This window comes from Chrysemys picta, chromosome 7 (assembly GCF_011386835.1).
Source record: "Chrysemys picta bellii isolate R12L10 chromosome 7, ASM1138683v2, whole genome shotgun sequence".
NCBI classification, from domain to species: domain Eukaryota; kingdom Metazoa; phylum Chordata; order Testudines; family Emydidae; genus Chrysemys; species Chrysemys picta.
Window position 1 is genome coordinate 121,661,097 of NC_088797.1, and position 25,385 is coordinate 121,686,481.

The window sequence follows — 25,385 nt, forward strand, 5'->3', positions numbered from 1 at the left end:
GAGTAGAAGAGAGGAGAAGTCATGGTTATCCCTGAAAAATCAGTTAGTCTCATAGGTCAACACAACAGCAGGACAAGAGGAAGGAAAGAGCAAATGCTAGCAGTGAAGAGGATGGTGTCTCCACAGAAGCACATGATGAAAATCAGAAAAAGGTTTCATAGATCTGGGTCTTGCACAGAGATGATCAAACTCAGCAAAGTGGAATATGACTTTCTGATGCTGTAACAATGTCACCGGGAGGAACAAGGAAAAACAATTCAAAAACAGCCTGTGATCATATGGGACTCAGAGAGAGGAATATTGGTGAATCTGTGGTTAAGCACTGACAGTCACTGAGCTAGTGAAGAGGTAGGAGAACCCCGAAAGGTCTGCCTCTTCTTCCCAAGATCTGGGAGCAAGTGTTTCTAGTCCATCAGCTGATATAAATTGCTGTAGCTCTATTGATGTCAGTAGAGCTATGCTGATTTCCACTAGGCGAGGATCTGGACCCATTCGTTTTTTACACTGAAACTTGTGTGCCTGTGATGGGGCAGATGGCCCCACACTGGCAACAAGGAGGTTAATGAGAGTGTCTGGATCCAGTTGGCCCGATCACGCCTGCAGCAAATGTCAGACTTCAAGAGGAGAGTTAAAAGGAGGAGATGTAGCTCAGTCAAGGGCTGCCCAGGGTGGAATTCTGCTTCTCCTGGTGTGAGACTGAACTATCCTGCTGGCTGGACGAGTCCCTGCTAGAAAGGACAACCAGACCCTAGGGGATCAGCAGAAGCACAGACTGTTTGGAGACAAGCCCTGAATAGAGGGGTGGGGCCCCACTGAAGGTTCATTGGATGATTCCATTAGGAGTTGGGGGTTTTTTGTTCCTCATTTCCTTTAGTCCTTATCACCCCAGATGGGGCAGGACTGAAGTTTGCCTTGGCTGGATGGCCAAAACACTGCTACCTTGGACTTCACAGCAGTCTACCAGTGGAGGCCTGGGTGGGAGTCAGGCCCTGATGGGCCACTAAGGGGTGCTGCAGAGGCAACCCAGTCACAATGCCATTTTCCTGGAGGTGACTCTGAGGTGGCCACATTTTTCGTATACACATATTTTAATGACTGGTCTCAACTGACCTGTGCTTTCTAAAGAAAGGTAAATGTTTCCACGCATACCTAAACACCAGTTCTCCTGTTACTTGTTACTTGCTACTTTGAAATGTTCCAAGAATCAACTTGTGTACAACTTATTAATAAATGTTAATAAAATCAACTTGAAACCAGCATCCTTGAACTTGATTATGGTTGAGTTTATCTGACTTTACATGTAGTCATCCAAATATTCTTCTTGGAGGAAAACGGCAAGAAACCATCAATAAGCATCATTATTAATCGCTGGCCTTAGGCCCTAATTCAGTAAAGTGCTTAAGCATGCACTTAAAGATAAGCATGTGCTTTGCTGAATCAGGACAGACTTAACTTGTTTAAAGTTAAGCACATGCTTAATGATTTGCTGAACTGCAAGTCTTATTAAAGAGCATTCTACAGACAGACGTGCACAGGAATTCAGTGGAACGTCTCCCATAAAGAAATGTCTTCAAGGACACATTTTTGGATGCAAGCGGAAAAGTGCCATGGGGGGAAATGGGTGAATCTGCATAAAGACTGTGTAAAGCACATTTTTAAAAACATTCATTCAGGAAGACATCCCGACAGAAGCAGTGTCTGCCTGTTGCAGTGGATAATTAAATCCGTTTTAAACATCTGTAAGGAAAAAAGAGACGCAAGCCCATGCATAATTGAAGACTTTTAAATTAAATCTGAGGCATGGGACTAGAATTAAAAACTTTGAGCTGTATCTCATTGTTTTAATACTTCAATCTACATACAAAGACTAGCACTTAATACGGAAAATTCATGATTACAACCTTCTGGGTGAAATTTAAATGGAAAGCTGGAAGGCTGCATCCTTATTAGATTGATTGGGATGGGCCATAATCTCCCATATACCAAAATTCTAATGGCAGTATAAAAGTAATCAAAGTGTAATAATATTTTGCAGACAGCATGGCATGTTGCTAACAAATGCTGAAGTGAAAAGATTCAGAGAGCTTGCTGAAAGCATTTAGGTCCTGTGTTTGTTCTAGATTTTTTTTGCAAGAAATAGGTAAGTTTGGTGTGGATAAAAAAGGTGCTATTATATGTGTGTTTAAATCCCCAAAGGTTGGGTTTTGTTAGTCAATAGAGTGTCTTTGAAAACTTAATTATTATGTCAAAGTGCTTTTATTTTTTAATGGTCTGGTTCTCAAGACATGGGTCTGGGCCTTGGAAGATCTGGATTCCACTCCTAGCTCTGCCTCAGGCTTCATTGAGGTCAGTAGCTAAGTAGAGGCTTAAGGGCTTTGCTAGATCAGAGTCTATATTAGGATTGCAATGTACCACCTGACGGCTACACCACACCTTGTAGGTAACACATACATTAAATCAAGTTAGCAATGCCAACCCAAAGGATTGCTCTTTTCCTGGCTATCATAACAGGTGTCTGCCTACCCCAGTGTGACTAATATACAGGGACTGAATTTAGGGGACCTAACGTTAGCTGGCCACCTTTGCAAATTGTGGCCATGCTTCCTAAGAGTTTGCATTACAGACCTCTAGAGATGGCGTTGGAAGATGCTGCTCATTCAAGAAGTTGGACTTGGGTTAATGCTCATTGCGTTGATGCCCATTTGCGAAGCCACAGGAGAAGTGCACTGGGCTTACTGTCCACTTTACTTGGGTTCTGCAGATCCATATAATCTACCACTATGCTTGTCCACGTGCCGAGTACACGCTGGAAAGGGCAGCAGGCAAGGCTATAGGGTTGGGGGAGTTGGGTGTTTTATTTTTGGTGCCAAGTGTCAGGGATGAGAGCCTGCCGCAGAGCTAGGTTCTGGGCAACCTAAGAAGCACCGCTGGCTTTTCGACTGCCTGATTTATTACACCGCAGTCCACCTAAAAGCATTTGCCCACAGCCAAGATAGATCCTGCCTTGTTCCAGCCTGGCCCGTGCCTGCTTCATTCCACTTAGCCTGGTTCTGACTCTGGGCTTTGATTACTGTCTTCAGTATAAAAAGCAAGTTCATTCGCTAGTGCGGAATATCAACCCCCATAACAGGCTTTCTCCAGGGTCTCCGCTCTTGCATGGAACATGGAGCTCCTTGCTGTGGTTTTTGCTGCTGTGTTTCCTTTTTTATTTTTCATGGTCGCCAAAAGTGCCAGATAGACAGCCCCGGGGACGAATATCCTCCGCTTTACCCACCGAACAGCTGCTCAAGGCAGACCCTACCCCTGCACTGCTGGGATCGTCTCTAGGCAGGGGGAGGGGAGATTAGTCACCATGCCTGTTCAGTCCTCAGCCTGCCCCTGCTGACCCAGCCAACCCGGGGCCCAATTAGTGCTGGTGGGTTTTGTGAGTAGTTGAGCGCTTGCAGCTCATTTCAAACAGGCCATGGTACAGCTCTCAGCCAGGTAAGAGTCATTACGAGCCAGGACTGAGTGGGTTCCTCCAGCCCGACAAGTGAAAGGGATCACAGGCTGTTGCAAAACCTCTGAACCATCCCGAGTTGCTCTCTGAAATCACTTCCTGTAGCTGTACAGCCTAATCTTCTCCCTGCTCTGAAGTCCGTGGGAGTAGGTTCAGGCCACTAGTGAGGTCAAGTCAGAGAAGAGTCGTTTTCCTTATTGACTCCTTCCCCATTGTCATAGGGCGACGTCCAAAGGATGATCATTCAGGTGGATTTTGGAGACGGCATCACCCTGTCCTACGCCAATCTCAGCTCGACGGAGGACGGGATCAAGCACGTCTACCAGAACGTGGGCATATTCCGAGTGACCGTGCAGGTGGAAAACAGCCTGGGATTGGACAGCGCTGTCCTGTACTTACATGTAACTTGTATGTTATTACTGTGTTTGGTTTACAAAATATCTTAAAGAAACATTCCATTCTTTAGAGACGATTCAGGAGGCTCCCTCTCTGAGAGGAGACCTTCTGAGACGTGTGCAGAGTCAGAGAGAATGAACTTTTGTCCTTCCCAAAACGGAGAGCCGGAGAATCCAAAAACTATTCACAGATAATGGCCGAGATTAAAAAAAAAAAACAAGACTCCTCATTTTTAGTGCCTCAAATTTCAGGTTCCCAGCTTGAGATGCCTTAAAGAAAGGGATCTGATTTGCAAAGGGCGGGTGCTCAGTGCTTTCTGAAAATTAGGCTCCTTTAAGATGTCTCAAATTGGGCAGCCAAAAATGGAGGCATCCAGAATCGCTGGCCACTTCTAAAAAGTTTGGCCTGTATGGATACATAGGGATCACGTGCCCACTGCTGAAATGCTGCCACTTCTGGGGTGGAAATCACCCTTTCTATCATGATGGAAACCAAATTCCTGAAGCTGGAGAAAGTTATGAGAAAAATAATATCTTCCACTGCTTTTCTTTCTAACCTACTTATATCTCAATGACAGCCAATTTAAAACCCAAATTTTCCTCTGCCCCTAGATAGAGTTTGTTATTTCCCTTTTATTCTGGTTAAGAATTGGTCCAAGCCACAAAGTTCTGATCCATGTCTGAACTTTCCCAGAGTTTTCCCGAAGGTTTAGCTCCAGGATTTGGTGTGGAGGTGTGGGGCAGGGAGTTGTGGGTTTGTTTGTTTTTTTTATTGTACATGCATGTTATTTAGAAAGGAAGTGTTAAACCCCTGGAAATATGGCTACAGTAATTGTTCTTTAATTAATACCTGACACTTTTATAGCATACTTCCTTCAGAGGATCCCAAAGCATTCAACAAGTTCTATGCACAGATTGCAACTTCGAGGTTACTTTATTCACCAAGAATGCAGCTGTCCCTGGGGTGCAAGACAGCAGCTGTTTAACAGTGCCCAGCAACACTCCAAACACGGCAGAGTGAAGTATAATCCTATAGTTACAGAAAACTGCAGGGGGAACTTAGCTGGAACACTGGGGCTTACAGCTTTTCTCTTGTAAAAGGTGCCATGGTAGATTTAAGGTGAGTTTTTTCAAAAGCCACCTGAGGGACTTAGGAGTCCAAGTCCCACTGAAGGTCTTTGGAAAATCACCCCTCTTAATGATCACAGGTGGTCAGGAACCCAGTTTTATGCCTCATGTGAAAGATGGCACCTTCTGCAGCACAGCACTTCCTAGCATCATCCTGAGGCATTGAATCCAAAAATAATGCCTTAGAGGAATGAAACTCTTAAACTACTCTCTAACTTGGGGTTCACATTTTGGGACTTAATCAATGTGGTTCTTTATGTTGAGGCCTGGGCAGTTTGACGGAATTTCTCAGTTTTGAGGCCAATGCTGAGGTGTTTTTTTCTTAGCTGGCAGAATATTTGCCCTTGCATAGAGCTAATGACCCCTATTGCAATTGGACAGACAGAGGCTTTTTTTTGTTTGCTTGTCATGGAGATATTTTATCTCCTAGAACTAGAAGGGACCCTGAAAGGTCATCGAGTCCAGCCCTCTGCCTTCACTAGCAGGACCAAGTACTGATTTTGCCCCAGATCCCTAAATGGCCCCCTCAAGGATTAAACTCACAACCCTGAGTTTAGCAGGCCAACGCTCAAACCACTGAGCTATCCCTCCCCCCTCTGCAATGGCAAAAGATGCTGTGTTCGAATTTTGGTTAACCCTCCTATGCAGCGTTGACTGATCAGTCGTGGTGTGGGTTTGGCTCTCAAGACAAACAGCTGGCTACACCTTGTTCTCTGAGGAAAAGCCGTTCTTTGCTCCCTCTGAGCCTCCCCTGCCTGCTCCTGTTTATGGATAAGTCAGCGGATTGCAAGCCAGGGGTTATTTCTAATAGCTTGTGAAGATCCCTGGAAACAAATGGAGAATTGTTTCGGTGGTAATATTTCCAGGGAGGTTCTGACAGCTTCACGCACACAGGCTTTGTAATCAGCTGCAGCTTAACAAGAGGAGTTTTCAAAGGGATGATCATCATTGTGCTCTTCTTGTTTGCAAACTAATGAGGCAACATGATACAATAGCTGTTTTCTTATGCAGGCCACAAGTGGAAAAGAGAAAGCTGTTGTCTAACTCAGCCACCTGCACTAATTAGCTGTCTGGCCAGCTGATCTAAGGAGCCTGTAGTTTTTGGACACTAGAAAAGGATACTTTAAAAGGTGGCCTTTGTATCTTTTTTTGTGAGACTAGATACAATTTTCAAAATGGCCTAAGTGACTTAGGGGCCTAAGTCATGTAACCAATTTAGCAAAAAAATATTATTTTGTAATAGAAATAAGCCCAACATTCACCAGAATCACTTAGATATTCTGAAATGTCATTAAAAGTCTCCATGCAATAAGGGTTTTCTGATGGGCTATTCATTGGGGTGTGCCCATATCACATTAAATTCACCAGTATAATATACATGTCATATCTAATCTATGTCACTCACCACTCATTACCCTTGGCACTTCCCTGATCCTGCAGCAATCTCTGTGCAGACCTGGTCCCCTTGGGTCAAGGTGGAATAGCATTAATTTGCTCTAGCTATTACCAGCTGCAAACAGCCACAGAGGGCTGGAAGCAAAGATCATTCAAGGGGAAGGGGGGACATTTTTGCCACACATTTTCCTATAGGCCCCGGTTCCCCTGCTATGCCAGCTGCAGGGAATTGGCATGGCATAAGAATCCTTCCACCTACTCTGCACCACTAGAGAATCACCTTTGCACCGGAGTGGGACCTATGGGCTGTTTAAACTGGCCTGAGGCCCAGATTACACCAGTGGTGAGAAACCAAGGATCAGGAGAGAGAGAGCAAAGGTGAGCGTTATGCCTGTAGGGGCATGCTCATACAGCAGGCTCTGATTGTAAGCCATTTCTCTAGCATCAAGGCCATCTACGAGTCATCTCAGCAGGCATTTCAGGTCAGCAGCAAACTTATTCAGTCTCCCTGTCTGTTGCTTTAACTCTTTAAAATGATGTAGCCGGTTAAAGAGATTTTTTAGGTACAGGCCAGCCCTACACAGGTTATGTTCTCAGTACCAATTCTGTGCACCCAAAGAGTCTTCTAGGGGCACGGACGGTGTTTTGGGGCAAGATGCAGAGTTGTAGTAATGAAATGGCTCATAGACCGCATGTAAAACTTGGAAGTGCAATTCTCTTGTAATTGGACAAGAGTTCCCTTCCTATCCCATACACCTATATGGAGTGATACAGCACCACCTGCTGTTCAACCAATGCAGTCCAAACAGCACATCCCTTTTCTCCCGTTGTATATTGGAATGCAGATTTTAAAATAATATGGGCCTGTGTGGATGAGCCTTTCTTTTTCTAGCATAACAAGGAAGCAGTGAAGGCCTGAAAGGGCATTAAAGAATCGATGCAGCGCCGGGCCCTTTGAGAGGCCTTCTCAGCACTACTACATCCAACAGTGCACGAGATAAGCTAGCATCGGTGAGAACTAGGTGTTGGAGCTGACGCAGTGCACGGTCCTGCTCCTAGCTCTACCACTGCCACTTCTTTGGATGCTTGACATTCTGCCTCCTTTGCTCCTTCTGCTGCCCCTGGACACTTAGTGAGTACAGAACAAGGCCACCTCATTTAAAACACACATAGGGCTGGATAATGATTAATTTCAATTCTCGCCCCCTACCCAAGACTAGACATAACCAGCGATTTCCCCTGTGGCTGTGGATTCTGGTCGGGGAATACTTTTGACAATATACAGACGTGTAGGACAAAATCCTGCAGCGCTTCCGAAGCGTGAGAAAAACAGGAGCATTCAGCCACTTCTGGAGGTGTGGCAGGGGGTTCATCAGCAGCCATCAGAATAAAGATTACCCATAATCCTGGCCTGCAACCGGTGGTAGTCTGATCCTGACTGCCCCGGATCGTATGGTTGTGGTGTTAAATAGTTGCCGTGCTTCTACCCCAGAGAAGGCTGCATTTCACAGGTGTGTCACGGAGCCACGTGCTCCACCTTGTGCACAGTCATTGACACCTTCTGAGCTGGTAGCTTCTGACACCTTCTCTGCACAGGTGTAAAAAGTGAGGAATCCTCTGGTGATCCTTGTGGGTGAATAACGCTCTATAAATGATGCTATGTGTATGTGTGAAGTCATTTGGGAAGTCCTGGTGTCAAATATCGACTCCTTTAGTAGAGCAGCCAGATCACGCGTGGATATTGAAATCAGTCCAGAAGTGCCCATTTCAGTGTTTGGAGCCCCTGGGTACGGAATTTGAACTGAGCCTGTATTGGAGAACTGTGCCCCCAAATTATCTTGTGGTTCTGTTGTCCTGTCTCTTGCTTCATCTCTTTAAGGACCACACTTCTGTTCTCCAGAAAAACGATAGTGACACACACAGAAAACAATCCATAAAACAAGTTGTGATTACAGACCCACGCCTCCCCATTTTCCCATCATAAGTGGGAGAAAGGAACAGCCAGGGCATGTTTCAAAGTAAATGCTATTTGTCCATTAAACTACAAAACTTGGCTACGTCAATGAAATAAAAGGCACAATGTAGATGAGAGAAAAGGACCACGGGGAGAGGAAAAGTGAGAGTTACGAAGAAGGGATACATGGGATAGATGCTTTGGTGGAGGCCCTAAACTGGTATAAATTCATGTAGCTCCATTGAAGTTCACAAAGTGATACCAATTTACAGCACCTGATATCTGGCTCTTTAGGAATGGATCCAAGTATTTGTAATATTACTATACTTCTATTAGTGCTTACTCATGAAAATTCTGGTGTCTTCCCAGGGTAGCCCACCCAGTGTGACTCTGTCTCCCTCTAGTGGGTAGTCCATGTATATAGATTTATGAGTTTGCTACAGCCTTTGAGCTGTAGAGGTGGAGTTCTTTAGTTCAGGTAATAGCAATTCCTGATTTTAGATGCATGGGTCCCAAATGTCTTTCCTCAACAACAGTACAAAGACAGAATACTTTTACATGTGGTGCCCCACATGACTTTCCTCTTTATTGTCTCATTTGAAAAGCTGGAGGATCCAGTGTCAGGCCCACATTTTGATGCCTAAGAGAAGGCGCTCACCCTAGTTGCCACTTCTTCTATCTCCGCAGGCCCCCTGGAACATGTTCATTTGTCTCTCCCGTTTGTTACTACCAAGAACAAAGAGGTCAATGCTACGGCGGTACTGTGGCCCAGCCAGGTGGGCACGCTGACTTACATTTGGTGGTTCGGGAACAACACCGAGGTTTGTATGCCCCTACAGAACCGTAGCAAACCATCCCAGGAGGAATAATGTGTCCGGGAGTGGGCGGGGCCTGTGAATACTCTTGAATATTGAATAAACCTATTACAAATCAGAGCAGTCAGGATTCGGCACATTGCTCTAAAACAATAGGAACCTAGGCATTGCAAGTCTGGATCAGCTCCATCTAGTCCAGTGCCTTGTCGCTGACAGTGGCCACCACCAGGTGCTTCAGAGGAAGGTGTAAACTACCCCACAGTAGAGAGATGTGGGATAAACTCCCCTCCCCTATCTACGCAAATCAGCATTTTTTTTAACTACTTAGCTATCTCTGTGTAAGGATCATTTGAATTTTATGCAAATTCCTAACCCCCCATTGAATAATACTGAGGGGATCTGATTGCAAAGTAAGCTAAAAAGTTTTTTTTTCTTTTTTTTAACTAAAATACAAATTTGACACTTTTTACAAAACTAACTATCTGCGCTGAAGTTTTCTGTTCATCTGAAGCTGCCTCTGTATAGCCCCAGGACTTAAACCCTGTTCCCTAGTCTATGTGGAGTGCGTGACTAACAAGAAGGAAAACTTTTTATTAATAACGCCAACGCTTCCCCTCTAAACCAATGCAAAGTTCTCTTTTTGTCTGTTAAACTGTGTATGCAAGAATTCTTCATTACCACACTCTGGGGGATGCAAAATAATACACAATACATGTATCTGCCTACGGACGCTACTTACCAGAAATAGAGCACATACAACTTTCTGCTGTCTCTTTAGTTAGGATGCTTGCAAATCTCACCAGGTGCTTTGTAATTGTTATTTATCTGTATTGCAGAAGTACCCAAAGGCCCCAATTAGATTCATAGATTCGTAAATGGTAAGGTCAGAAGGGACCATTAGTTCATCTCGTGTGACCTCCTGCATAGCAAGGCCATATAATTTTACTCTGTAATCCCTACATTAGTCTATGTCTTGTGACTGAACTGGAGCATAGCTTTAGAGAGCCATCCGATCTTGATTTAAAAACAAGTGATGGAGAATCTACCACAAGTTGTTCCAGTGGTTAATTACCCTGTTTAAAATTGCATCTTATTTCTAGCTTGGATTTATCTAGCTTCAGCTTCCAGTCATTGGATCTTGTCATGCCTTTGTCTGCTAGATTGAAGAACCCTGTAGTATCAAATCTTCTCCCCCGTAGGTACTTACAGACCATTATTGTCATCTCTTACCCTCCTGTCTGAGAAATTAAGCATATTCGTGACTAGTGCTGGCCGAATGGCTCCCATTGAAGGGGAGTTTTACCATTGACCGCAATGGGAGCAGAGTTCGACTAACTCTGGGTGCTTTTGAAAATCCAAACTAGGAAAGGAATATGGGAGGTTATGGCAGCGGCTGCTGGATGAGGTCAGAAAGGCCAGAACAGCAAGCACTAGTGTAGTGTCTTCACAAACGTAAATGGTAGCCTAGAGTTCCTGGAGTGGAGACGTGTAACCATGAGCATCTCCTTCGGAGAAATGGCAAATGTGTAGGAGGCCCATATCTGCCCTAAACCCTTCATTCTAGTAACTGTGGTGTCCTGGAAGATACCGTAGGCTATTGAGGGAGAAATCTGGGTCCGTCCCCACCTCTGTTACCGACTCTGTGTGACCTGGAGCAGGCCGCTTTGTCCCTCTCTGAGTCAGCTCCCCAGCTGTACAATGGAGATAATGGTCTTTCCTTCCCATTGGCTTGTTCAGACTGTAAGCCCTTTGATGGCACCTTATTTATACACAGCACCTAATGCAATTGGGCCCTGGTCTTGTTTGTGGCCTCTTGGTGCTACCGTAATACAATTAATAGAAGAGAGTTCTAAATGACGGATTTTTTTTTTTATTTCCATCCACAAAAAAAAACTTTTAAGATCTCTGGTTATAAACCTAGGATGGAGAAACCAGTCAAGGAGTAAAGAGTCTCTCAGTCATCCTCCCCCGTAGATCCAACACACCATATGCCTAACCTCCCTCCTGTTTGGAGTAGCAGAGGTAGGACTTCTGGAATCAGGATGGTCAGATGGCAGCCTAATTCTCCCTTTTCTCATGTGTTTGCAGCCACTGGTCACCCTGGAGGGGAGCATCACATTCACATTCTCTGTGGAAGGGATGAACACGATCACGGTACAGGTCTCGGCAGGGAACACCATTCTGCAGGACACAAAGACTATTGCAGTGTATGGTGAGCCCTTACCCGTTTATTTTTCTGTTGATTCCCCTCAGCAAAGCAGTGGTGGCATCACTCAGCACCGGATGAGAATATAGCTGCATAGATGTACCCACAACAACAGTGTGCTGTGTTTGTGACACATCAGTAGTTCCTATAGCAACATCCTGGACCAAACTCTTATTAAAAAGAGAAGCCTAGTAGTATTGCTCCAAAATGCATTAGGGCAGATTCTGTTCTCAATTACACTGATGTAAATCCGGAGTAATTTCTCTGAAGGCAATTGGAGTTAATCCAGATTTACACCAGTCTCAATTAGAATCTTGCTCGGCATTTTACAGTAGAGCCACTTCTAGATGATTATTGCACAGTAGAACCTCAGATTAGTGAACATCAGAGTTATGAGCTGACCAGTCAACCACACAGCTCATTTGGAACCAGAAATACGCAATCAGGTAGCAGCAGAGACCAAACAAATAAAAGGCAAATACAACACAGTACTATGTTAAACGTAAACTACTACAAATATAAAGGGAATGCAGCATTTTTCTTCTGCATACTGAAGTTTCGAAGCTGTATTAAGCCAACGTTCAGTTGTAAACTTTTGCAAGAACAACCAGAACATTTTGTTCAGAGTTAAGAACATTTCAGAGATACAAGCAACCTCCGTTCCTGAGGTGTTCCTAATTCTGAGGTTTTTCTGTAATATTTTCAAACGTGGCCATTGGAAAAGTGGGTTATGTTATTGACTGGCTTAACTCCATTGATGAGCAGATGTTTTGTCCTGATGATCTGTGTCCATTAGAACATACATCTTAGTGGTGCACAATTGACTATTGTCTTTTCCCCTGTATTGCAAGCACAGATCACAGTGATATGCTGGATGGTCTCCCAGGTTTGGGCTATTTCATGCCTCCAATGGAATTACCCCCTCTCTAGGTACCATTCAATCAGGCTTTTATCCCTGGGCCTCAGAAAAATACTCCTGAAAGGAAATGTTTTGTTTCCCCTGTGGAGTGGAGAAGATTATGCCATGTATCTGGTATTTTCACAGACATTTCCACACTCAGTCTCCATTCAGACGATTACGTCTGTTAAGAACCGTGCTGTGTTACCAACACCCTGCATGGGCTGGATTCTCAGCTAGGCTGAAGCGCTCTCCAGATCATTTGGGCCCTAGGGAAAACTTAGGGCAGCCTTAGAGCTACTTTCAGTTGCACCTGATGGCAGCTGCCCCTGATAGGGGCCATTCCAGCAGCTCTGATCACACCCCCTTTCCCTTTCTCTGCCCCATCCTCAACACAACTTTTCTCTGAGGGCCATGACGTGAGGTGGTGGTGATGGCATCACCCCTCCACACACACGTCTCTGCTGGAGGTTGGGAATAGGTGGTAATTCTGACACAGTCCCTGTCCTGGGAATTGGAAGGAGCCGGTGGGTGGTTGTGTGGGTAGAATATCCCTACGCTGGGGAAATTCCCAAGAAACTAGTTAAGTCAGCGTTATAACCCCTCCATGCTGCTGGAGCATGGAAAAGAGGTTGCATCACGGCTGAGATGCTGGCACAATGTCGTTTTCTAGTGCAAGGTACGTATGGGTCCAGTGAAGTGCAAATACTATCAGTTGGTTGGCTAACTGCCTCCCACCTTGCTTATGAGAGATTCCCCAACCCTTAGCTCCAGCCCTGGGAAATGGGATTCATCACAGATTAAAGGGGAAATGATTTGAGGCAACTCTTCTTTAAAATATTGGCGGTGCCTCTTTCCATGAAGTGACCTATCTAGACCCACAGGCTGGGTGGCGGGGGGTGGAAGCTATCCAAGTTCTTTTTTATTTCTTATCCCAAAGTTGTTTCAGCCCGGAAGCTTCTCTCTCAAGTTGCAAATATAAATGTGCCGTGTCTCTCTATCAGAGCATCTGTTAAAATCCCATCCAAATCCCATGCAGCAGCCTTCTTCCATATTTCAGGAGTCAAGTTTTAGGCTTGGTCTACACTACCCCCCTAATTCGAACTAAGGTACGCAACTTCAGCTACGTGAATAACGTAGCTGAAGTCGAAGTACCTTAGTTCGAACTTACCTTGGTCCACACTCGGCAGGCAGGCTCCCCCGTCGACTCCGCGGTACTCCTCTCGCCGAGCTGGAGTACCGCAGTAGACAGCGAGCACTTCCGGGTTCGACTTATCGCGTCCAGACTAGACGCGATAAGTCGAACCCAGAAGTTCGATTGCCAGCCGCCGAACTAGCGGGTAAGTGTAGCCAAGGCCTTAGTGTAACATTTCAGTTAAATTCCCCGTTCCAGCCCCCTGCTGCTCAACAGGGTAAAGTAATGATGACGTTGCCTCACTTCTTTCAAGTGATGCTTTTGAGTGTTTCATTTGCATCCTTTCATAAGGTAAACATCCTAATTGCTAGATAAGTCACCTGCATTTTGGAAAGGAAAGGAAAAAACAACACAGCAGCCTACGTGAGGGTATTCCCGGCTCTGTGTGCTGTTCCATTTTGATAAACCTTTGATGAGTTGATCATACATTAGTCTTTGTTAGGAATGACATGCTGAAATTAGTGGAAGTGACCAGTGGCATATATAATAGTCAGTCTGTGAATAGCACAAATTTTAAATTGCTTTGTAGGTTTCAGTCCAAGTCCCAGTGGACAAGTGTCCACATGGCAAAAAGAAAACCATCATTATTGACATCCTTTTGGGAAATTTCAGCTGAAATTCCAAGGAATGAATAGGCCAGTCTGAGTTACCCTAGCATCCCTGGAAATGGTTACTACAAGTCAGGCTTCAGGTCCATCGTCAAGGCAACGTGAAGACACTTGCATTGCTACCACCTGTGTTGTGCCTATTCTTAGATGAACCATGAACTTCCATCTCTGGTCCGCTTGATGCGATTCTTTCTCCAACGCAAAGTTCACACACACACAAATTGCATGAAGCAAGGACCAGATCCTTGTAAATTGACGTAAATCCTTTGGCTTCAATGGAGCTACCTCAGTGTACAGCAGCTGAGGATCTGACCCTGAAAGTTTTAGAGCCACATGTGCCCAGTTTATCAATATAGGACGGGTTATAAAGTCCAGAAGCTGAAAGGCACTATTCAATGTAAATGACCTTAAGCATAATAGGTAAAAATATGGAAGGAGGATGGTTCATTTAAGCATGTGCTTAAGTGCTTTGCTAAACACGGGTGGATCACAGCCTACCGCACTGGTGTTAGAATGATGTATTCATAATATTGCGGTGGGAGGGGGTCTCATTGCTGTTCCTGAGAAGGGAACAGCAATTCAATGGAAACGTTGGGAATGTCCTGGAGCAGAGTTTGAGACATTGTTTTGAAACTCACTTGCCCCTTCCTTGGTCCATAGTAGCCCAATTTTGTTAACCGGCAGGTCCATAACAATGCCCATCTATCCCTCCTGCGCAAGGAGATGGGTAGCTCTGGGGTAGCAGAGTGTGTATTAACTGATAGGGATGCTGTGGGCAAGGGGAGCTAGTTAAATTTTGTTGTGTCTAAGAAGTTGCTGAGGTCCTTTTTTGAGGCCAGTTTGTGTATTAGTATCTTTGTGAAAAGTGGTCAACCCTTTTGGCGAGTGCCCTTTTACAGCAGAGTAGTACAAATGTAAACAAATCAATATTGGAGTATGGTTAGAGAATGATAAGGGGAAAGGATGACGAGGACATTTTCCTGCCTTGTACAGTTTTGTATGTGATGCCCAGGTGCCCATAGCCTTTGGGTGGATCCCTCAATGTAGGCATATTCGACAATGATCAGCATAGCTTCAGTGGCTTCACTGAAGCTATGTCAATGTTTCTCACACCAGCTGAGGCTCTTTCTCGCATTTGATTCTCACTCAGTTGGGATAACTGTATTATCTAGTTACAATGGCTAAAATCCACTGCAATATATTATATTTGATTTACAACCCGATGCTGAAACTCCATGGTCTGTCAATGAGTTTATTCACAGCAAGTGTGCCATTGTATCCCCAGAGCGATTTCAATCTCTCCGCTTGTCGTTCTCGCCAAACCTGGATGAGTACAACCCAGATATCCCTGAATGGAGACGGGACGTCAGTAGAGTGATCAAGAGAGCTCTAGTGGAGGTAAGCAATGGAATACGTTTTTTTTTTTATTCCTCCATCATCATTGTGTCTATCCTGGCCTTGATTTGAAGAGCAGAATGATCTGCCCAAAGTCTTCAAGGAGCCAACAGATCGTGGAAAGAGAGAGAGAGAGGGAGACATATGATGAGATCTGTTGAAATACTATGCTCTACACCCCCGTTTTTTGTGTGGTTGAGTGTAATGGTGGGTGGGCCTGATGAGCATAGGTCTTGCCTCTGGGAAGTATCACTACTTTTTTATTATAGGGGCCAAAGCCAAGTACTTCAGAGGAAAGTGTATATAAGACCCAAGTTGCACCTATGTAATAACAATGCGAGCAGTTTTAACACTGCATAATAATGATTACTTCCCTTTGCTGCTGTCTTTACACAGCGGCAGAATGCAGAGCTGTCCCATGTAAATGCACAAAAAGGACGTTCCAGATTTATGGAGCAGCAGCGAAAGTGTGTTTCTTCACATACAAAGGGCAGGATTGTAAGGGCTTTGTGTCCAGCATATAACATTAGCTGCATGGTCCAGCCATGCAAGTGCATTTTACTCCACATACATCAGTCTGGAGACATGGGCCAGTGCTGGAGATGCATTTTCCTCTACATACTTGGTGTACTGGAAACTATCAAGAGCTGTGGCTTAAAGAAATATTATTTGGGGCTAGAGATTAGGGTTTATAAAAGGCTGACAAATGTTATAGCAGTTAGTGGAGACTGCAAGTGCTGCTGTTATAACCCACACACACCTCCTGTGTATGGTGTTGTGTCCCATCTAGTGGCACTGAGACCACTTAGAGAGAGATTAATGAGTCTGCTCTACATTCTTAACTAACAGTCATATGGCTTTTAACTCATGCATTAGAGGCTCATGCGCTAAACTCCAGAGGTCGTAGATTCAATCCTGCCCGCTGACGACTGGGGTGTCAGTGTTACACTGTGATACAGACTGAAGCAATGTAAAAGGGTCTGTGCAACTGATTTGTAGAAGTGTGTGTGTGTGTGTGTGTGTAAGAGAGAGTACATGCATGGAATGTGTACCCACAGGTATTGTGTTCCTGTGTGTGATGACAGTAACTGCATGCACAAATATCCGACTGCCACACCAGCCATTTGCATAGCTGGTGCCACAAATGATCAGACTGTCTTGCGGAAGGCACACACCAGTTGTGAAAGTCCATTCTGGGGGCTGTATTTCTAAAAATCTGTCCCCGTCTTGCTTTTATCTTTAAAGTTATTTTCAATGAACAACACGCAATGCAATTTCTTCTTCTAACCTCATCAAAACATGGAGGAGGAGGAGGAAGAAATAATCTTCCTATGAGCTTTGGTTTGTAACCTTTAGACCTTTGTGTGTCTATATAAAGTATCTGATGGTCCATTCAGCTTCTAAATTGGTTTTCACAACATCAACAATGCAATAAAACAAAATCAATTCACTAAAAATAGATTATAAACCTGGGATGTCAAGGCTACTTATCACAACCAGAGTGATACAAACAAAAACTCTAGCGGTATTGTATCAGTGTTGACTTGAAAAGAAGGAACGCTTTGACAGCCGATCACATGGCTGTATGACACACTTAAAAAAACCTTGATGGAAAAGTCCTATAGAATTTAGGGATAAAACCAAGAGTGGGCTATAGAAATTAGTGTTCTACACAATTACTTTAAAAACCAAACTAATTCAATAGAAAATGATCTCCTTGTATTACATGTTTATACCAACCTAGAAATGTCAATAGATGATTATATCCTTACTATAGAGTTCCATATGCTAGTGTAAATATTCTGCAGAAATATTCTGATTCTCTACTAAATGTCCCTGGTCTTTTCTCTATGTTGGATTATAATGTTCCTAATTTGGGATTATCCCAATATAACTTTATTTATCATGATCATTCACACCATTGGTCCCTCGACCATTAGTCCCATCCCTTCCAGCAATGTCTAGTACCTGATGCTGCAGAGGAAGGTGAAAATGCATCTAGCTAATTATCTGAAAGGTTACATGGGGAAAATTCCTTCCTGTTCACTGCAGGTGATCACTTTATACCCTAGATCATGAGCACTGATAGTCCTTGTCTAAGCCTCTTAGGTGATTATGCACATACCAACGGATGCTCTAGATACAAGGCCTGTCTTCAGAGGAGTTCTACAATGTATGAAACTAAATGTAGGACTAGCTCGCCTTTTTTTTTTCCTTTGCCCAGGTTCTCTTTTTCAGCATTAAAAGCAAATCTTGTAAAACATATTGTTTTCCTGGCCAGGGAGAGGGTCCTACATTATCAGCTTCCCCCTCCCGCACCATATTTCCCAATGTATGTTGCTTCACTCTAGTATTCTATCCCTACCTACAGCAAAACATATACCAGCAGTAGCAAGACGGCAGGGTCACTGCAGGCTGCCCTGTGGCTGATGCCTAGTAGTGTGGATCATTAATCAGCCAGGTTACCTTAGCTCAGCAACAGAAAATCACTTGGACTCCAGTTCCCTCCCTTCTGCCCCCTTCCCCCTCATCTCTCCCTCCAGGAAGTGGGTGTTGCAAGCCAGAGCCGCTGTGGAGAGTGGGTAGAAAAATCTGGAATCTTAGCGCTAATTAATGTTCTTGGGATTTTGAGCTACAGTCTTTTGGGTGCAGTGTCCTCACTACAGGTTGAGCTCTGTGCCCTGCCGATAGCTGCGTGCTCCGGGGTTTTGATTATTTTAAATGTGGCCTACAAAATCCAGTGTTTGGAAATGTAAAAAACCTGCTAAGATTATGTAATCCTCTGTCAGGGGCTGTTGGCAGCAACAAGGCTGGAGTCAATATTTTCTTGGAAAGGCGGCCCTTAAATTTACAAAACGAAACCATCTTGAGCCTCCACCCAGAAGTCTGGGAAAACTAAACCAGTGGCTCTGAACCTGTCCAGACTCCTCTGAACCTTCCCTTTCAGGAGTCTGATTTGTCTTATGTACCCTAAGTTTCACCTCACTTAAAAACTACTTGCTTACAAAATCAGACTTAAAAATACTGAAGTGTCACAGCACGCTATTACTGAAAAATTGCTGACTTTCTCATTTTTACCATGGAATTATAAAATAAATCACTCGGGATATAAATATTATATTTGCATTACAATGTATTGCATATGGAGCAATATAAACAAGTCGTTGTCCGTATGACATTTTAATTTATACTGACTTCACTAGTGCTTTTTATGCAGCCTGTTGTAAAACTAGGCAAATATGTAGATGAGTTGATGTACCCCCCGGAAGACTTCTGTGTACCACTGGCCCTGTACCCCAGGTTGAGAACCACTGAACTAAACCCCACCCTGGGTGCCTGTAAGGCTACATCTACACTATGAGCTAGGGGTGTGATTTCCCCTGCTCGTGTACACATACGCTGCTCTATATACACCTCTACCTCGATATAACGCTGTCTTCGGGGGACCAAAAAATCTTACCACGTTATAGGTGAAACTGCGTTATATCGAACTTGCTTTGATCCGCCGGAGTGCGCAGCCCCGCCGCCCGGAGCACTGCTTTACCGCGTTATATCCGAATTCGTGTTATATCGGGTCGCGTTATATCAGGGTAAAGGTGTACTAGTGCAAGCTCTCATCAAGCTGTGTAGACGAGCAGGGAAATCACACCCCTAGCTCACCGTGTAGACGTAGCCTAAGAGGCAACACTTCCCCACTCGCATGCACTGAATCTGTTTGTAACAAGCTGTTACAACTGTTGTATCTAAGGAGAGGAGAAGCAACAGCATTAATTTGGGAAAACACCTTACCGGTGGCTCAAAAGTATGCAAACTATAAGTAAACCCTCTATGTTGGGCAGTAATCCTTTGCCTGTTTCCCTCCTTGCAGTGTAAAAGTCCAATATATGACTGTCCCCTCTCCCTTCACTGCACCACACTCACTGTTTGTTGACTGGGGTCAGCAAAGTCCTTAGAGTCCAGGTGCAGGTGGATTCTATGGGGTGGGTGGGTGTGGCGGGGTGGGGTGGGGTCAGTTAATGCTTCCACCCCTGCTGATATTCTGCCGTTGCCTTTAGCGGCAATGCTGTGTGCTGTGGGTTCCATTACCTAGCCCAGTTCTTAGTGATTTCACTGGGTCGTGAGGAACCTCACTGCTGTGCCATCCCTGTGTTCTTTCACTGAAACACTGGCCCCACACCAGCTCTAAGACTCAGCCCCCTAGACCAATTTATTGGCAATTTCAGTTCTAGTGATCACTGAGAAGAAACAGAGACTCTCAGTTGAGTCTGCTCGGCTCTGTCTTTAAATGCTGGAGGGCTTGCGCTACAGGATTAAACATGGCAGTGTAGATGTTCCCACCTGGGGTGGAGCCCAGCCTCTGAAACCCTCCCTTCTCACTTGGGTTCCAGAGCCCAGACTCCAGCCTGAACATGAACATCTATACGGCTATTGGTCAGCAAAATGAATAAACTAATCAGTTAGTTAACTTGGTCTCTGAGACATGCTACATTTTTTGTTTTGTAGAACTACCCTAATACTGTTTAAATGGAGTCTGCAACTCTCCTCCTTGACACACTTGGCTGTGGCTTTATTACCCCATGCTTAGTGAGTGAAGTTCAAGTTAGGGCGACCCTCTCAATCAGGCCACATATTGCACAGTTCTGCTGTCCTTTAGTCATTCAATAAAGATAACAAAATTTCATTAGCCCTGCATCCAATACTTAAGTAAATTTTAACCAAAAACAACCAAAATTGATCAGTTTGGCAAAGAAGGTGTATGTAGTGATCCCTTAGATAAAGTGGGTGTGTCTATGCAAATACAGTCTGCTCATGAGGTCATTTGGAAGAGAGAGCTCATTCAGACCACTGGCCGAGAATTAAAATGTGTGCGCTGGATAATTCCACATAAGCAGGAGGTAGGGGAAACAATTCAGCTGTCTGCAGCTGCCCTTTTCTTGTCCCATAACTGCCTGAAATTCAGACTGGCAGCCCAGGTTGCCAGCCCATTCTCTGAACAGCAACAGCACCAAGGGTTTTGCCAGTGCATTGTTAACAGCGATTGAACCCTAGTGTGAAATAATAACTGAGGAGGGTCCAAGACAAAAGTGTCCATCCCTAGGGCTGTGTGGATTCAAGGTTAAACAGGTGATGATCTCATGAGATCTCAACCCAACATGGCAAAAGTCTCACCCGATAAGACTTTGGAAGCATCCAAAGGAGAAAATAGGCCCCATCCATTCATGAATCTGGCCCAGAAGCTGAACTTTATGAAATTTCCACGTGTTCATAAGTGCCTTGAAGGCAGGCTCCGTACATCAGCTGGACAAGACAGCCTGATCCCCCCACTGGCTCTGCGCTCCAGTGAGATGGGACTGTCCAATCTGCATCCCCCCACTGGCTGGCTCCATATTCTAGTGAGAAGGAATGGGATGGCCCGACCTCCCATGGGCCGGCTTCGTGCTCCAAGGGGAAGGCATGGGACAGCTCAAAGACCCCACCCACTCCTGGGCCAGCTCCACTTTTCAAGGTGACGTCCCCCCTCAAGACTCTCCCTCCTCCCCCAGCCAACACTACATTCCGTCAGGACAGAGCAAACACACAGCAGTATTTTACAGGCGCTAAACAATAAAGTTAAGGGCTATCTTTGAAGGTAATCATTGTGCTTAGAGGAAGGGTAGTCCCATGTCATATTTCAGAATGTGCACATATCACCTCTGAGTACTGGGAGGGAATTCCCTTCATCCCTCCATCCCCTTGATGCTCCCTCACTGTGCATTACTGAGCAACTAAAAAGGTATGCTATAGGTTATTTTCACCTTCCTTTTAAGCATCAGTTGTTGATACTGCCAGAAGCAGGAAATCAGACTTCATAGCCCAATTGTCTGATCCAGCATGGCAAACCCTACATCCTTCCCCTTTTTGCCCACATAAATCGTACCCGTAGCATGTACAGAGACTGCCAAACTGGGTATTTGTGTCTGTGACTGCCTGCTGCACACCCACCGCAATTAGCTAGGTAGGGGTGCAAATACTCAGGCTTACCCTGGCAACTGCATGCATCAAAGTGCAGGCGCTAACTTTTGGGCACAGCGTGCGTCAGAGGAAGGGAAGTTGCCCTTCTGAAAATGTACCCCACAATGTCAAAGCAAGGTCTCTGGCCTACTTCCCAAAGCAACCTGTGTTTATCGAATTGCCGATATTGATTAAATGTACATGGATTCCTGCTGTTTCATTACACTTTGGTTGATCTTGTTTGGCAAGGTACAGCCACAAATCCAGAGGATAATGAATTACTCGGGGCAGGTAATTCCATTTGCTGACTCAAGTTAAAGGGCCTGGTTTTGATCCACTGGCATTAGTGGAGTTGCTGCTGATTCGCAGCAGTGTGAGATCCAAATGAGGCACTAGAGATTTTCCTTACACCCCTCATTGGTTGTTGAGAGAGAAAACAATGGTGTCCAATGGGATTGCAATAATAAATGCACGATTACGTTTCTCACCCGCCCACATCAGGAGACCCAGACAGTCAACCCCGCCGGAGGGAACCATAAGGAGAAATGAGTTTGTTTGCACTCGACCTCATTACCAAAGCTCCAATTAGTTCAGCATCTCTAGAACATGCTGACCCAGGACAGGCACAGTAGGAGATGCTCTGGGTCAGAACTGCTGAGTGTGTGCAAAGTTACTCAGCACCTGCCTTTAGTACGTCTGGTTATAATCAGTGCCTTTGGGGGCTCGCGTACCATCTTGAAGAGCCTGGTCTGAAAGCTCAGACAGAACAAGAATACAATAGAATGCCAATAGGCCCCGCTGACTTTCACCATCACCGGCAGATACCTGAATGTATGTACTGCGGTGCTTTAACACACAAATCTTCGGCATTCCGGGCTATCACTACAATTCACCTGTCGCTGTTTGTCTACATAACCAGGCAACAAGTATTTCAAGCAAACATATCCTGGTCGCAGTCCTGCCTGGTTTGCCCACATCCGCTGAGCTCTTCATTTTACCGTATCAAGAGGCCACGGGAGAAAACAAAAGACCAGCAGAAGACCTAGAACAGGTATTGTTTCCGTTCGTTGCAGAAATGTGTGTGTCGGCAGTGGGAAGGGCAGCAGGGAAAAGATTTCCAACGCAGGCCTGAAAAAATAATTAAGGTGCAGTTACATCCGCTCCACTGGGATCAAAACCATCGTCTTGGTCCAGGCTAAGTCCTTGTTGCCTTTCCCTAAAGGGGAGATGAAGCTGCAACTTGGGACTCCCATGCAGCAGGGAATCCCCCAGTGATGTAAAGTTGGCATAAATCCACATCACCTCCTAGATGGCATTCCAAGTGGGTGGGGATGGGCGCAGGCATGGCCGGGATCCCTAGAGAACAGTTCCTGCTGTCATGAGTTAGAACAGCCCTGGGAGGAGCACAGCTGGTGAGGCATGGAGAGAATCTGGCCACGCAGTGGGAAACAGAAGCAGCTGGTGGAACTTGATAGTTCATAGATGCATCGATTTTTAAGGTTGGAAGGGACCATCAGATCATGTACTGCGTAACACAAGCCAGAGAATTCGAGCGTGTGGAATGTTCCGACTCTGTGGGGCTAGAATAGGTTAAACCCAATCCGAGGCATAACTTGCTGTGGATTTTAATTTAAAATGTGAAATGTGGCTGGTCTGCGAGGTGTCATCGCTGTGTCTGTTTGCGCAGGAGTGGGTGCCAAGTCTGGCCTGAGCGGGACTTGAAGGTGCCTCAGCCCCTGCCTTAGGGCCAAGTCCCCGGCATTGTTGAGCTCCTGGATGGCAAACGGGGCCCAGCATTTGCTGGCTGCTCCATGGAATGAATAAACTAATTCTTCTCCTGGCAGCTAAATCAACCTTATTTTTTCCCTGCCTTTCTGTTAATTTGAGGTCTTTGCTGAGTGTGGCCTGGAACTTATTCCCACCAGTGTCAGTCTCTTGCCATGCTTTGAAAACCCTCTGTTAACCACACCCTGTTAGCCAGGCTCAGAACTATCTGGTCACCTACATTGTCATGCTTACCCTTGCTCAGCCTCCATCTTCCTTAACAAACTACTCATCTCTGTAATTTTCTCCCTGTGCAAGTATTAAACACCCGGGAAGGAGATTTACTACCCTGCAATGCCCACCCTCCCCTTTTCCACGCTAAATTGGAAAGGAAGGCAGTGCATAGACTATCTAATTTACTGCTGACCCAGCTCCCCTTTTTCACTCTGCTGCTTATTGTATTCTGCAAATGATTGTATATCTCTATATTTTCCCCTGGTAATCCCCAAATCTCCATGGTCATAAAGAAAGGAAACATTGGCATGCTGTCATAAGCCTTTTCAGGGGAGAGGAGAGCTACTTCTTTCAGTGGGACTCCAGCAGCATCTCTGCTATTCATCCTGTGGGGGTCAAATTGTAACCTTTCCTGTTATAGAAATTATTGCCAATTCATAGCCAACCGTTTCCTATGGAGCTGCATCTTCGCTGTTTCCCACCTGGCTGATAAAACATGTATTTTGTTTTGCGGGGGGGGGAGGGGAGCTACAACTCCCCTTTCCTAGTTGGTCATACAATTGGTATTGTTTGCCGTGGGAATTGTTTGACGCAGGCTCAGTATGTCTCACTCGGCATCCTGAGACTTGCTCTAATACTGTACAGAATCACAGGTCCTTCGCTGCCCCGGGTTGTTATGAGGGCCTGCACTAGGTCAACCTGTAGCTAACCCCCTGCGGTAGCATTTGGATTGTCCCCGAGTTCATTTCTGAACATTTTATGCTGATGTTTACTGATGACGGCCTAATTTACTCCCTTAGTACTTTATATGCTTTGTTCTCTTTCTACTACAGATCTTCTGCTTTTCATTTACAGGAGGTTTCTGAACTTAAAACTCAAATGCACAGCTACAAAATGGGGGATAACTGGCTAGGCCAGGGGTCGGCAACCTTTCAGAAGTGGTGTGCCGAGTCTTCATTTATTCACTTTAATTTAAGGTTTCGCGTGCTGGTAATACATTTTAACGTTTTTTAGAAGGTCTCTCTCTATAAGTCTATATATTTTATAACTAAACTACTGTTGTATGTAAAGTAAACAAGGTTTTAAAAATGTTTAAGAAGCTTCATTTAAAATTAAATTAAAATGCTGCCGGTCTGGGGTTCCGTCCGCTGGCTCCTACCAGCCAGGGTCCCGGCCGCAGGCCCCGCTCAGCCTGCTGCCAGTCTGGGGTCCCGGCCCTGCCCACATAGAGTGGGTACCTACCTTCTCCCTGGTTCTGGCCCATTCTCTTCCTCGCTCTCTGCACTGTGCTGAGGGTGGGGGTGCACTGAGTACAGGGCTGGGGGTTCAGAGTCTGGCCAGGAGCTAGAATGAGGGAGGGGGCTCAGGGTTGGGGCAGGAGGTTTGGGTGTGGAGCACTTACCTGGGCAGCTCCCATTTGGTGTGAGGGGTGCAGGTGGGAATGTGGGGGGGGGTGCAGGAGCTCCCATTTAGTGCTCAGGGTGGGGGGTGGAGATGTGGGGGGTGCAAGAGTAAGGGCAGGGGATGTGGGGGGGCTGGGGATGTGTGGGGAGTGCAGGATTCAGGGCAGGATGTGTGTGAGGAGGGTGCAGGAGGCAGGGCAGAGGGCTGCGGGCGTGTGAGGGGGTGCAGGAGTCAGGGCATGGGGTGTGGGGGGGCTGGGTATGTGTGGGGGGTGCCAGAGTCAGGGCTGGGGTCGTGGGGGAGGGTGCAGGGGGCTGGGGTGTGAGGGAGTGCAGGGGTCAGGGCAGAGGGCTGGGGGGTGGGCTGGGATTGGGGGGGGGTGCTCCCAGCCCCCTACCCTGAGCGGCTCACGGCAGAGGGCTGGAGGGATACATCCTGATTCCACCCCCTTTCCCCAAGGCCCCGCTCCTGCCTCTTCTCCTCCTCCTTCCCGGTCTGAGCAGC

The 25,385-nt window shown here is 45.6% G+C and overlaps 1 protein-coding gene across 4 annotated transcripts in view; it reads left to right on the plus strand.

The window, feature by feature from the left end:
- The window catches only part of SORCS1 (sortilin related VPS10 domain containing receptor 1), a 413,081-nt gene that overhangs the window by 367,387 nt on the left and 20,309 nt on the right, over window positions 1–25,385 (plus strand). For all 4 annotated transcript variants that reach the window (XR_010589337.1, XM_024110965.3, XM_024110966.3 and 1 more), the window contains exons 19-23: window positions 3,721–3,907; window positions 9,059–9,192; window positions 11,275–11,398; window positions 15,379–15,491; window positions 22,399–22,530. Coding sequence is in view for 3 of the 4 variants with exons in the window: in XM_024110965.3 (XP_023966733.2) it covers window positions 3,721–3,907; window positions 9,059–9,192; window positions 11,275–11,398; window positions 15,379–15,491; window positions 22,399–22,530 (690 nt within the window). In the remaining variant the exon portion in view is untranslated. The remainder of the gene's footprint in view (window positions 1–3,720; window positions 3,908–9,058; window positions 9,193–11,274; window positions 11,399–15,378; window positions 15,492–22,398; window positions 22,531–25,385) is intronic.